This window comes from Botryllus schlosseri, chromosome 3 (genome assembly GCF_051294905.1).
Source record: "Botryllus schlosseri isolate E-star chromosome 3, Bs_hap1, whole genome shotgun sequence".
NCBI lineage: Eukaryota > Metazoa > Chordata > Ascidiacea > Stolidobranchia > Styelidae > Botryllus > Botryllus schlosseri.
Genome location: NC_137238.1, coordinates 11,233,688 through 11,249,085, shown reverse-complemented (window position 1 = coordinate 11,249,085; position 15,398 = coordinate 11,233,688). Strand labels below are relative to the sequence as shown.

The following is a 15,398-nucleotide window of genomic DNA, read 5'->3' as shown; positions in this document are numbered from 1 at the left end:
TAGAAACAGCGATTGCCATTGATTACCTTGTTTTGAATGGGCCCTTATGCGTTCAACTTTACCATCACATAGAAATCATTATCGGGTAAAATAATTCAATTAGGAAACATCGCATACTTTCCGGATAATTTATATATATAACTGATCTTACATAGCCATTTTAAAACCTCTCTATGACAAATGGTGTAAGTAGAAGCAAGAAAAATGCGATGTGCACAGGTCATTACATAATTGTAAAATAAATCAACTTACAACACGTCTTTCAGAAAGTAATCCTCCAGTGAAGGCATCAACGGTATGAATGCTAACATGATGGATATAAACCAAGTAACCACAACTGCCATTATTGCACGTTTGATTTTCGGTATAGAAAATGGTCTGGAAACATTCAAGCCATACATGAATAACAGAAGCAGTGAAACGTGAACATAAATGAATTCGATCCTCAATTTTCTGCCATATGTAAACGATGATCGCATGAAAGTTCCGACGTTAATCACAAGTAGCAATATTTGCGTCCATATTGCGTTAATACACTGGTCGACATGATTTTCGTTTTTTGGCTAAAATGATGACTATTGCGTCAATTTTCGTAATCTGATTACGAATATGAAGTGGCTTTTTTCCTATCACGTCAAGATTTTTTATAAACTTTGATTTAAAATCTTGCATTTCAGTGCTAATAACAACCTGTTCTGTGACTTATTCCTTGCTGCAGGGTCATATGTATAACCATTGTGACGTCATCAGAGGTGGTCAAAGTACTTACAATAGGTAATCAAATAGAAATAAAACTAATGGCGTCAATTCCAACTCAAGTAGAAGCAAAAGTAACTTTTTATTACTTATGTTATCAAAGAGGATTATATTATGGATTATTTCTCTTCCGGGAAGCATCGGTCGCATCACAGCATTCAAAATACTTGATAGAAAATACAAATGTAGGCAGGTAGGTGGAAATGACCTTTCTGTGAAGTCGTGATCTAGATCTACTACTACTACCACTACTCTACTCTCGTTAGTAGACCTAACGTGGTTCGAAGTTGAAATGCAAAGACTTTCAACCCAAGATGTTAATTACGTGAAAAGTTATAATATGCGAAAAAGCTTCGTTTGCGAACGTGAACCTCTACATTTCTGAGGTTTACACACGGAACATGATATTACCAAGTCAAGAAATTGGGGTGGATTTGTATTATGAGCTCATAGTGAATATCTCCTTTCAACATGATCATACACGAACTCCCCAGCAAAAGCCATTACTCAGTGTATTGATATAACTTTGCACAATGTAGATGTTTAACTTGTGGAACTGCTTTAACATACATACGGCACGTAATTTGTAAAAACACCCGGGATCGTGTGAATGTGAGGTTGACGTTCGCGTTCACGTTCTGTGAAATTTAGAGGTTCACGTTCACAAACAAACCTTGGAAGGTTCTGCACTGTGAACCTTTTCATATATTACAATTTTCACTTCATTATACAACCTTTGATATAAGTTTATTGCATTTCAACTGCGTGCCACTTCACAGCGCTGACTGCATAAAAAATTGACACTAAATCAGGGCTTTGGCGCAGCCGTAAATTTTAAACTGCTCCAGCTCCGGCTGTCTCTCCTATGATGATTTAGCTCCGGCTCCAAGCTCCGGAGCTCATTGATACCATTGCTCCGGCTCCAGCTCCGACTCCCGCAACTATGTTTCGGTTGTAGCCGTCACATTAGGAACCATCATTTTGTGGCGGTATGCAAGGTCCTGTGATTAGTGTCGTCAGGCAATGACGTCATATCCGCACGAGAACGCAATTCACTCCATGCCATGTACACATGATACAGTATTAAAACAGTGACGTGATGTTTTAGTACCGGTACTGAGCTCGTTAATATCAAACGATACAGTCTAATTTAATCTTGAAATGATGCGATGTGTTCAGATGTAACTGCAGAAATGAGCACATGTCGCGCATTATCGGCAGAAATCCACTTTTTACCAAATATACCCAATGGGTTAAAAGTCTATTATAGGGCACTTGTTACCAGTTCGTTCGTCGTCAATCAAGTTTAGTGGAGTATAGAAGGCCCCCCTTCAAACGAATCGCAACTCGAAATTAGTGCCACTGACAATCTGGTGTTGCATTAATATTTTAGAGCTTAATTCAACCTCGGGCGCTTTACAAGTCAGTAACCAATTATACTGCAAGCTCGCAAGTGATATTACGCAACAATTCAAGTGTATCAAGCAGACAGGAATGAATACACAAAATTGATGATCAGAAATGGGAAAGCGCGCCTCCAATCACTAATTGCCCTCTTATATTCAACACCAGGGTAGAGTTCAGACACCGCATTGACTGGCTCGCATCGCGGCAATTGTAGGCTATGCGGACTATAATAGCGATCTGGGCTGTATCGATGCATACATGCATTTCCCCATTTACGTTCGCAAATCGTTACTGGTTAATAGAGTAAACCAGGGGTGTCAAACATACGGCCCGCGGGTCGTATCCGGCCCGCCAGACCATTTCATCCGGCCCGCGGAGCAATTATAAGTAGATTGAAACATGCTTATATTTTCCAGCACACTGTAACAAATGTTGAGATCTTAGGTATAGGAAATACTTCCATTAAATAATTCCCCAAGACAGCAAATGTCGGACATATCCATAGGTCATCTTATTACCATCCGGCTGCAGTGTTGTTGTTTCACTCTAGTTGCCATTAGTAACAAGTCGGTAACATTGTAACCCGATTTCGAGAAGGCAGTAAGTCTACTAAGTTCAGAGTTTTATGGAAAATTATACCACAAACATAGTTATTCACCGTAGCGAAAACGCCAATGCTAAACCACATATATTTGAATTATATATAAATATATTGATCTATACAACAATATAATTCAAATATATGTGGTTGCACTGCGGTGACACTTCCGACTCAAAAGGTGCCCAGCCTCCAGACAAATCCGAATCGCGATTTAAGATCTATAATGAATCAAATTCCAACGTCCGCGTTTACAGCTCATTCTCTTGTATTCCTCACTCCTCTTGCGCAGGGCTGACGCCAGATTACGACTGAAGGAGACGGAGCATAGATATGCCAACTTATATCGTCGTTAGCGACAGTGTTTTGGCGGTTCATATCCGTATTAAACCGGCCAATTATGGTATTTTTTCCAATTTCATTTTCCGCGAATAAAGTGTTGTTGCTTGCTAGAATAAAACCCCTATGATCCGTGGTACAATGTAAAATACTATTATGTCTATATACTTGATAATAAAGTTAAAAATAGGGCATCAGTTAACATTTTCGAATGAGTTGACTGGTGCGGCCCGCGAGTGATTTGAAGGTTCGAGTCCGGCCCGCGAAGCAATTTGAGTTTGACACCCCTGGAGTAAACGATCGTGGGCTTGAATGAATTTCAATTCATAGGCAAAAACGCTAACATATTATCCAATTTGGCGCGGTGATTAAAATATTATCAACGAAGACAGTGCATTTGCGCGACTAGGTCGGAAAGACACAATATGTCTCTCGGCGTGCGGCATGCGCGCCTTTAAAGGGGCACTGCACTCTAAAAATGATGTGGTCTAAAATTGAAGGGCAAAACGAAAGAAAAATTTTGGCAGCAGCCGTTTTCTTCAGAACGCCACCGTAATGGAGCTGTAATGAATTGAAATTTCCATAGTTGCAGCACGCTCCAGCAGTCACGCAGAGATCGAACTATATATAGTTGTCAGCCAATGGTATGAAGGAAATAGAATACACTAGGCCCGATTTTGACATAAATCTCCTGACTGGACATCTTCCGTTGATCGCGGTATCTTAACCACCTTGGCGTGTACGACATATTTCCTTCATAACATCGGCAAACAACTATATAAAGTTCGATCTCTGCGTGACTGCTGGAGCGTGCTGCAACTATGGAAATTTCAATTCATTACAGCTCCATTACGGTGGCGTTCTGAAGAAAACGGCTGCTGCCAAAATTTTTCTTTCGTTTTGCCCTTCAATTTGAGACCACATCATTTTTAGAGTGCAGTGCCCCTTTAAGTCAACAAGTGCAGCAAGTTCATGGTTATGTCCTATGGCGTCGCTTATATTGTAGCGGTCGCTGCAACGGCTTGTTGCAAGACACGCTGGTATAGTGCTTGATTGGAGTCGACGCTACAGCTTACAGTTCCTGTTGTACGCACTAGTCACTGACTAATGACCGCTCTGAGTACTCTGGCAATCCTGATCACACACGCAGATCCAAGGAGCTTTCTTTATAGCACAGAACAGCCGAATAGTAGTAATTAATGGTCAGAAACTTGTAGATTTACCAGGTTCAAATGATACTGCGGTTAAACAAGAAATAGAAAGAATAAATGAAGCGAAATGGAGCCAATTGTCTATCTTACGACTGAAGCGCGAGCGCACCGACTTCAATATGTGGGTTCTGAGAACACGTGCCTCGCAGATTGCCTGTGCCCGTGTGTGCCGTCACGGTTGTGGTTTGCGTGCGGCCTACTTATGCTTTCGCGCATGACAGTCGTTTACACTCCCCCAATAAGGACATTTTTGTGCAACACAAAATGTCTTTACAACTATTTTCGTAAACAATGTGGCTCCACGTCGGGGTATCGGACTTTTACAAACATTACATCGAACACAAAGGGAGAAATAGACCCTTACAGGCAACAAAGACAGATTTCTACTAACATTACTTCGAACACAAATGGACAATTAGACACCAACACTCCAACAGGCAACAAACACAAACATATTGCTATTCACCTAAATTACACAGCAATAATACAAAACAGGCAAGGATAATCTGAGACCAAATCACAAATTATCATCAATCATCCAGTTTTATACTAGGACACTTCAATACAATTCGAAACAGTGGGAGCAGAGCCTGGATGCAAGCTAGTTAAATGTAACTTTCCACATTTCACACAAACTACGCGTTTTGGACAATCTTTACCATGGTGCATTCTAGTACATCTTTCCCCACATCCATAACATAAAAACTTGTCACGCATAAACGATATTCGTTCAGAATACGGTAAATTCTCAAAATCCACACAATCTGGGATATGGTGGTCATTTCTTCCACAAAACATGCAATTATATTCGCTTGACATAACATTAGTTCCAAATGAAACACATGGCCTATCACTGCCATACTTTTGAGCAGATTGCGTGATATTACTATTTCGGTTTTCATCCAACATTCTGAATTCTGGCATATTTCGACGTTCAGACTGATCTCTCACAAATGACACAAAATACTCAAATGGGGGGTAGCAATTTACATCATTCATCTGTGCCTTGTACTTTGACACTTTACAACGCCACTTATCAATAAGTGACGGAGGTAACTTTTTCACAACGTAAACATGATTTGACGAGTAATCAAGAGTGCCTAACTCTGGCACAAACCGTTTGTTCACAAAAACTTGCTCCAAGAAATCAGAGAATTCTTGCAGCCCAAGTCTATCATTTTCCTTTATATGACGCCAACCTTTCAATTTATCAAGAAAGGCCTGCCCAACAACGACAGGGCTTCCATACCTACTTCGCAAGTCACTTATTGCTTTTCGATAAGATTCCTCGGTACCACGCAAAAAATAACATTTAACAACTTTCAACGGGCCCGGACCAAGATGTTGTTTCAACAAATTCATCTTTTCATGAACACAATACACTCTATCTTCAACTAACGCTTTAAACGAATTTTCCCATTCCATATAATTAGTTTCATCGCCATCAAAAACCCAAACTTTTATATCAGGTATTCGCGTCAACGGTCTCCTGTTATACTGACTGTCAATTGGTATATCGAAGGAATGATTAACGGGTATCTTTACAAACGTGTTTCGGCCGGTTTCTTCCGGTTCAATATGTGGGACATTGTTCATTTGCGCAGGGGTTTTATCAATAACTGAGCCGTAGGATACGGGTCCACTATATTTGACATTACATTGCCTTACTTCAGGGCAAACGCGTGCGTTACTACTAATAAACTCTTGTACCTTGTCTTCCGAATTCAACACGGGAACCTTACTCCGTATATCTCTATAACTTGGCTCTTCACGTACGACATCTTCATCGTCATCAAAACCAAAGAGGTTTTCGTTTTCCTCCCTTTCAATTCGCTCGCAAACTGCGATCACGGCTTCTTTTTCGGCAATTTGACTCTTCAGAGCCAATTGCGACAACTTTGCTTCATCTTCAACCAACTTTCTTTTCATTTCAGCTTCAAGCCTTTTCATCTCTGCTTCATCTTCAACCAACTTTCTTTTCATTTCAGCTTCTTGCTCTGAAAATTCCAGTCTTGCTTTCAAAGCGGCTGTTTCTTTTTGGTGATCATGAATTTGCTGTTTGTGACTGGTGCGACTGTTTTGTGAATGCCGACTCGATCTCGAGCCGGCTCCAGATCTCGCTCGGCTGTTGACGGATCCATTTTCGGATGGAAATGGAAGCATCATAAAATCCGCAACGGCTTGCCGAATTCTTTTGAAATCTATTTAAGCCAACCTCAGACTGTCGGTGAAATCTTTCGTTTCCGTATTCTTGGCGAACTTCGAAACAATCTCTCCAGTAATTTTCTTCAATTCATCTCGATGACAAATAACTCTTTTCATTGCTTCGCGCACTTCCTCTTTATTTGCGCATATCGCCATAACATTCTCAGTTGCATCAAAACATCTTTCAACTTCTCCTTTCGTTTCACGGAACTGACGTTCAAGTTCAACCAATCTCTGATCGAATCCATGGAAAGTGCCGTCACTACTGGTTGGAACATCAGAGCCCACTGACTTGCTCTTCGCGGGGCTCTGGTCCACATTTTCTTCCTTGACACTTCCACGTACGTCTTCAACATTTTCCGAACTTGGTGGAGCTTGGCAGTCAGCACTTGTCTCTGACGTTGCCATGGTTTTACTTTGTACGGCTGAGCAGTCAGCTTTCTCTGGCGTTGCTGCAGCTTCCATGACTTTCAACTTCTCCGACTTTCAACTTTGTAACTGGTAAAGTTTCTGACTGTAGCGGTCGCTGCAACGGCTTGTTGCAAGACACGCTGGTATAGTGCTTGATTGGAGTCGACGCTACAGCTTACAGTTCCTGTTGTACGCACTAGTCACTGACTAATGACCGCTCTGAGTACTCTGGCAATCCTGATCACACACGCAGATCCAAGGAGCTTTCTTTATAGCACAGAACAGCCGAATAGTCGTAATTAATGGTCAGAAACTTGTAGATTTACCAGGTTCAAATGATACTGCGGTTAAACAAGAAATAGAAAGAATAAATGAAGCGAAATGGAGCCAATTGTCTATCTTACGACTGAAGCGCGAGCGCACCGACTTCAATATGCGGGTTCTGAGAGCACGTGCCTCGCAGATTGCCTGTGCCCGTGTGTGCCGTCACGGTTGTGGTTTGCGTGCGGCCTACTTATGCTTTCGCGCATGACAGTCGTTTACATATATATTCGTCTCATTACTAATTAGGTATATTGCTCGTCATCTCACATAAGCATCAATCCCGTTTTGTGACATGGATGATTTACATTATTTTTCGAGCCACACAATTGGCAGTCGATTTTGTGCTGATTACAAATTACAAATATACAAATATCTATAATACAGTATTACTTAGTAAGCGCGGCGAGCCAGCCTACCCGGGTTTGGCACATGTGTATATACAATTTAACACGGTTACTGATTAGTTAGAAAAGGTGTTGCCAGCGAGGTACCAATTCTCAAATTTAGAACAATCATCGTAAAATTATGTGAATTCAGCTTTCAGTAAAAGCATAGCATCTTTTGAAATTCATCGCAGCCGGAGCTACTCTTGATAGAACCGGCTTCAGCTCCGACTTAGCTCCTCTAGAATTCCATGTAGAGCTCTGGCTCCATCTCCGGCTCAGCTAAAAATGCACGGCACCGGGGCTTCGGCTCCATGCTCCGGCTCCAAAGACCTGCACTTAACGAGCATGCACCTTGACAATCTTAAAAATATTACATGCTGCTTTGTTACAAAAGTTTGCTCGAAATATACAGCTTTCTGCTTGTGAATATACAGTGATTATCTGGTGTGAGCTAAACCAGCAATCACACAACATCAAGAGCGAAATACATTGCATGTAGGTTGTCAGGAAAAGATGATTAATCTACCAATCAACGAAATTGATATCGTGGTCTGATTTAAAAAATCTAGCAGGCATACAGGGTGAATTTTGATGTACCGTTAAAACCAAATCCGTGCGTTTGGGGTTGTGGTTGGCCACTGCTGTACAACTTGATAATGTGGTAATATCGGTAGAAAGCATATAGAAACCCGTTTCCCAACTGCTCAATATCAACGTAGCAATACTCAGACCCCGAATACATTGTCTGGTCCGGCCTAAAGCTTTAAGGCGTAAGCTTATATTCCTTTGCAAATCCTCGTCTAAATTGTTGGCAAAGGAACGTAAGATATTCATCTTATGGGATATGATATTTTATGGGATGGAATATATCATTTGATTGCCCCAGGTGATACATTTGGCGACGTTTGAAACGTCAATATGTACTTTAGCATTGTGGCGTTTTATGATCCGATTCGTTGCTAGGTATCGTGAACAATAATATAGGTCAATTCTTTTCAACCTTTTTGAGCTCCATCCGCACGTGTTTTGTAAAATAAGTTTCATTCGCACAAAATAACCAAAAATTGTTATACAAAAAGAAGATGAATATAGGCCTACTTAGCAACATTTAGTTCAGATGTGCAACAAATTAGCTACTATGTAGCTTGATCTATCATGTGTCTCATTAAAAAGGCAACTTTTTCTCGCTGGTTTTGTTTTCAAATATTTCACTAAAATTCTTCTCGGTCAAACAAGTTGTCGGGTTTTGTATAATAACGTCTACTAGTTCTTGGATGGCCAGATCTTAGAATATGCTCTGCACTCATATTCAAAATGCAGCGTATTCTTCGCGAGTAAATAATGATTGGTGGCAGAAATCGTTTTGAGAGCTGACACAAAGGTCCCTGAAGCTCCAGTTTGTCGAAAGGGTGAACAACTCTTATGATTATGTGGAGGCTTTTGCCTTATGTCTTGGAAAATAAGGTCCAATACAATGAAGGAGAGTAGGCACATCAGAGCGTAGAGTGTACAAATGTTTAGTGCTCTAAAGTCCAAACCTTCTATGGATTTCCGTTTCGGATTTTCTTGCTTGGCATGCCCATTAATCCTTTATGGCCACCGTGATAGATGTGATGAGTCATATAGTAATCGCGAGCACTGATCGATTGACTTGTTTTACGAATTAGGGATTTGGAAAGTGTCACGTAACAATTTGAAACACATGCCTTAAAATGCGTAATGTGATAATGGCAACTAAATAGGTTTGAACTAAACTATATGAAACGAGTGATTTCTTGTGACCTAAACTGCTACTCATACTTTCGACATTGTCTTTATTTTGAATCCGGATTACGCATGCGAGGTATGCAGGCAGCGTAATCGTGGTGCATTAATGTAAGTAAACGAATTTCCTGTTCAGTTGATACAGCCTATGGTTTTAGTCAATAAAAAAGCAAGTTTCAAGTTTTGAACTCCTAGCAACCATTCGCAGACCGCACCGAATAGTTTCGGGGCGGCATTTGGCCCTCGGGCCGCACTTTGCCCAGGTCTGGTATAAGTGATGGGGAAAGGTTTTAGAAACACTACTTTAGAAGAAATAACACCAGACGGAACAGGGCATGCCAACTAGGAACCATACATATACTGTGAATATATTGTACTTATAATAGCATGCAATCCAATTACTGATCCGCCATGGACTTTGTTATAAGGAAAAATATTATTGCCGTGTGAATACCAGCAAAGTCCACGTCAACCCCCTCGACTGAGTGATACGTCTCACTCTGCATTGATAATGTAATTCACCAAAATTAAATGGGCAATGTGAAATTTGCGATTGCAGTTTGAAACAGAATAATATACATTATTCTTTACTCCACCGATACCAACGAATGACGTGTTGAGCCCAATTATGTCCCACACTATTCATTTGTCTGGAGTTAGAGAACACGTAGCTATTACAATCTGTAGTGGACCACCGTGACATTTTACAAGCAATACTAATCAAATCAAGCCGGTTGCGTTGAACCAGAGGACGACTCAGATTACACAATAAATGACTCTGTTCATTGCAAGTACGTTGGTGAATCAATCCGGAGGATTTTATTTCTCGTCCTGTTTATAATATTAGAGCAGGGCTGTAAGCAAGGCGTAAGTCGATTGGACTGATATAGTTTTGACTAAAGTCAAGTCCGAGCCCACATCAGGGAGCAATGTCGTGTCATTACTATTTGGTGTCGAGTTGAATACAGGTGCACGTCACTTTACTGAAACTCTTGGATGATGTAGAACGCCCCACATTCATAATATAATATACTGACGACCTCACTCTATTCATGTTTAGTCAAACAGACAATAGACAGTATCCGGAACTATTTTTCAAATTTCTGTCATGCTCTACAATATACTTGAATAAGTCACATATAATGTATTGAGTCTGGCGCTTTGACATGAGTACAAGCCGATTCAATATCCATTACCAAAACGGGTTAATGATGGGAAACAAAGGACATAGGTAACTGTTGTATTTAATGTCGAATCAATCATAGATGCAAATTCAATATCGACGATTCATATGGTGCGTAATATTATCTGTGAATATACAACGAGCAATATATGAAGGAAGACAAAAGTGAAATATTTTCAACTGTCGGCAGAATATCCGTCACTTAGTCACTTAGAAAATCAGTAAATCTTGATATGTTGCCTAGAAATTATTCCCAACTACTATAATTAATGCTTCTGACTTTTTATTTTCACCCATACCTCATGACAGAGTCCAACCGGAATTTCGTGATCAAAACCATGGTTAGGACGGATTGCTCAGAACCGATGATCAACAAAGCGCCCAAAATGGAACAAGTGGTGCTGGTCCTCCATGCAACATCAACGTAGCAATACTCGCCCTCCACCTCAATGGCTTTGATGCATATGGATATGGTGTAGATCTGTGATTTGGTCGCAACATTTATAAAGCCGGTGACACGCGAAATTCCAAAGAGATTTCATACCCCAACAAATAAGTCAGAAATGGAGAGACTCATGATAAGTAATTTGTTGATGTTTGAATGCGGTGAATCAGAATGACTTCCGGCAGATGTAACAATATCCAGAAGTGTTGTAGCAACTACTGCAGTACACCCAATAATTGCAATAATACCTACAAAATACCAAATTGACATATAAGTTTCTTCCGTTATGACGTCAAACTTAAATCATAGAATTCCGGTAGGTTTCTTTATTTTTATGAATAATTGCACAAATTTGGATCACCAGATACTTGGAGTTAGACTGAAATCAACATTACGACTGGTTGATATTGGCGAAGCAATTCGTGACATGGTCAATCAAATCCCAGCTTCTGACGATAAAATGGTTTTGTTAGTCACTAGTGTGTATCAAAAATCGCAAAACAATGAAGATCTGTTTCGTTTCGAAAAAAATAAAGATATTGGCTACAAAGTATTTAATGACGTAAGCGATGACACTGTTACCACATCAGGGCAAATATGAATATGTAGTGTGCAATTGGGTTACCATATTTTGGTGAATCAACTTCCTAACACTCGATAGCGCCCACTAGCGGATTTTACCGTAATGTTTAAACACGTTGTCAGTCAATATGACGTCATACTAGCAAAGTTTGGTCTATCGATCGCATACAGGAGTGTAGTGAAACATAGGTTATGAATTGGGCCGTCTCTAACGTGATCTCTGGTGATTGCTTGGGTCTGCATCAGATTTCTTGATGGGCCGGACGAAATCGTTTGGCGGACCTTATCCGGTCGCCAATTGTGTGTTTGTCAGCCCTGCTATACTGTTTTGTCGATGCGGTTATCTGGTTATGTGTTGTAACCAGGTCCGAAACAACATTTTTCAACACCCTTCCGCCCAGAACATCACTAATCTTGGGGCAACCATAGGTTAATCGATGCAACTTCTTGCGGGCGTACTATATGCATCTGCTTGTTAAAATGTTCGAATAAATTATGTCAATAACATTGGTTCTTTTATATATTACAATAAAATACACCAATAGATTGCACATCCGGTGATTTCCAATCTTTTATGGACGCAAGCTTATTCGCAATTTGAAAATGTTCCACAGTCCATTTCAAAAAATGATAGGCTAATAATGTCAGCTTGCTCCAAGTTACTCACGGCCTATTTTGGAAGCTGATGACGTCCAACATCTTCTCGATCCCCAGAATAAAGGCGAACTTACCCCAGGCTTAAAACAGCTGTCTTTGGCTAAATTAAGCGCATCCAAACGACCTTAACACACTCTAGAAACATGTCATTATCTTATAATTAGGATTACAATTACACTTATTGCAGTATATGATAGTTATTTTTGATTTATTTTTATTGCATTTTTGTGTGGGTGATGCTTCGTCCGGTATAAATATCAATATACGTTGTATTAAATCGCGCGCAGCACGAAGAGAAATTTCAAATAGCATAAATCTGCTAAAAATTAATATTATTTATGTTGATTTACGAAAAAAGTTTACGCCTTCTGCAATAGACTGGTACAAACTACTGAATTTTCCAGAAGGGCAACTAGAACTAAAACTAGAACTACCCAATTTTTAAAACTAGCAACTATATCAAGAACTAGAACCACATGATTTTTAAATCCCTAACTACAACTAGAACTAGAACTACCCAATTTTCATCATCTGCAACTAGAACTAGAACTAGTCAATATTCATAATCCGCAACTACAACTAGAACTACAACCAGGGCTGTGGAGTCGGAGGTCTGCCAATTTTCGCTTAATGGAGTCGGAGTCCTGAAAACTGCAGTGGCTGGAGTAGGAGTCGGAGTCGGAGTTTTTGAAAATAACCCTGAAAATGACTTCTTATCACGAAAACAATCGCTTTCAAAGGTATCTTCAAATTACTAATAATACCTATAATATGATTTTTATGTACCATCAATCCCTGTTATTAGTAACGATACAGATCAAGGGCGGACACACCTTGGCCCGCAAGCCAAATGTGATCCCCGAAAAGGTTGTTAGTGGCCTGCGACTTAATTCTCGCTGTTTAAACATCAGGTAAAATTGCAAGGCCAACCAAAATCTGATTAGCCTGACGGCGAAGTTCGATGATAACTAGAACATCAGTTTCGACGCATTACCGTACCCAGGGCCAGCCACATTGATGGCAGATTTTCGTATATGTTCGTGAACATAAACTAGCATATTCCGTAGCAGATTTGTTAGACTCGAATATTTTCTTTCAGCACTTCGCATGATATATTGTTATTTTTCTTGCATTTACCATTGAAGACACATCCTGGAAATTTTAAGCGTAATTTACAGAAATGAGTGTAAATATACTCGCAATTAGGAGATAACATGTCGTCCAACATGCGACTTCGCTTCTGTGCTCGAAGCGAGATCGTCGTGCACAAAACACGTGCACAAAATGACAGACATTGCTATGTGTAAATGACAAATAATTCAGTCCTTGCCAAATGAGTCCATTTGTATGCAGATGCGACCCCCAATATATGCAAGTAATATATTTATCGATCGAATTCTTTCCTTAGCTTTGATGAAAATTTCGGTTGCAAATTTACCGACTCCACAGCCCTGTCTGCAACTATTCAATTTTCAAAATCAGCAACTGGAACTAGAACTAGAACTACTCAAAAAACCGTTAGTTACTTGATCGTCTACTAAAATTGAACACTTGTGGTAGACTTTTGCCTTGCTTCGTGACTCAATGAAAATAAGGGGTTTTCCAAAGGCTTCTAGATTATCCTACTTCAGGCTGCTTAACGAAATAATTTGGATTCAGCTTCATGCTTTTTCCATTTTGAAAACTTTTGTTTCGCTTTTTTTTTTGTGAGAAACAACAAATCATTCGGCGTGCCATGAAAAATCATATTGCTTGCCATTTTATGCAAGGGTGCCGGAGGTAGCTGATCCCTATATGCATAATAAAGTCTATATAACAGTGGTCGGGAACCTATGGCTAGCGAGCCATATATGGCTCTTTTGGGCATAAAGTATGGCTCTTTGCGAAAATTCTAATTTTTTGCATAATTTATCAATATTGCAGCAACTTGTTATTAAATCTTCAGCACGACCAGTATAATTATTCTTGCGACAGTATAAACATGTCTTTGAGAGGTGAATACAGTGGCGTATTCAGGGTTAAGGGCTCGGACCCCGTTTCAAAATCCTCAAATCTAAGTTGCTGTCTCGCCTGCGCCACGAAATCTCGGATTGCACGATGCGTTGATTGCTCAATGAGAATAGCAGACCTGGCGACGCCTGTATGACAATGCAGTTTTCAAATACGCATTGTCTTCCTGATCTACGGCGAGAAATGAACTCCGTGGAAGTGATATTCACAATTACAAATTCAAATTACAAACAACGCCATAGTGATCCACGTTCTTGATTGACAAAGTAGCTTTGTAGTTGCTGTTCTAATGTAGGCGTGTGGCACAACGTTGTGTTACCGCCGAATGCTTTGAGAATTGAGAAATCGAATCGGAATCGGTGTGGCTATTACATTCAATTTTTTTTGAAATATTTTATTCCGCATGAATACATGAAATGAAATATGCGATACGAATAAATATAATCGTGACTTCGGTCTAAGAGCCGTTTCTGGGGTTTTTGAGGTTGCCGATTACGAATATAACATTACTGATTAGAGATTCGATCTTATACCCCTAAAAAGTCCAAAATTACTGAATTTACCATTGAATATTTCACTTCGCAAGAAGAAAATCGTATTTTTTTCTAATTTTATACTGCACTTCAATAGATAATAATTGATTATGAAGAACCCTCATGTCTTCCCCGTGGGTTATCTCCAGAATAAGAGCCAATCTGATGAAACTAAGGTCGCCTTCGGAATCAGCGCCCTTCAGAACCACCAAACCCACTCTCACTTTGTATGCCAAAAACTATGTGTAGACCAGTGTTATCAATATTATAAATTCTATGATATTCACGATGAATTGCGCTAAGCTAATCCCGGCTGTGCCTCACCAATGCCTTACCTCCCCTTTCATGCTATATTTTCGAACAATAAATAGGTAAGTTGCGTGATTTTCGTAGTAAAAATGTTCAAAATATAGTAGACAGGTAAGGTCATATCGTCAAGACCAGGGGCGGGCAACATACGGCCCGCGGGCCGGATCCGGCCCTCGAAGGGATTTTGTCCGGCCTGCGGACAGTTTTCCGTCTTAAATGATAATGTGGCCCGCGGCCCCAATCTGCCGAGATTCCCCACTACTTGCTTACGCTTAAGT

The 15,398-nt window shown here is 40.1% G+C and overlaps 1 protein-coding gene across 1 annotated transcript in view; it reads right to left on the bottom strand.

Moving 5' to 3' along the window:
• The window catches only part of LOC145434831 (lutropin-choriogonadotropic hormone receptor-like), a 509,016-nt gene that overhangs the window by 397,395 nt on the left and 96,223 nt on the right, over nucleotides 1-15,398 (bottom strand). The window contains exons 10-11 of the mRNA XM_080312061.1: nucleotides 11,129-11,277; nucleotides 10,884-11,065 (exon numbers count right to left, since the gene is read on the bottom strand). Of these exons, the coding sequence (XP_080168187.1) occupies nucleotides 10,884-11,065; nucleotides 11,129-11,277 (331 nt within the window). The remainder of the gene's footprint in view (nucleotides 1-10,883; nucleotides 11,066-11,128; nucleotides 11,278-15,398) is intronic.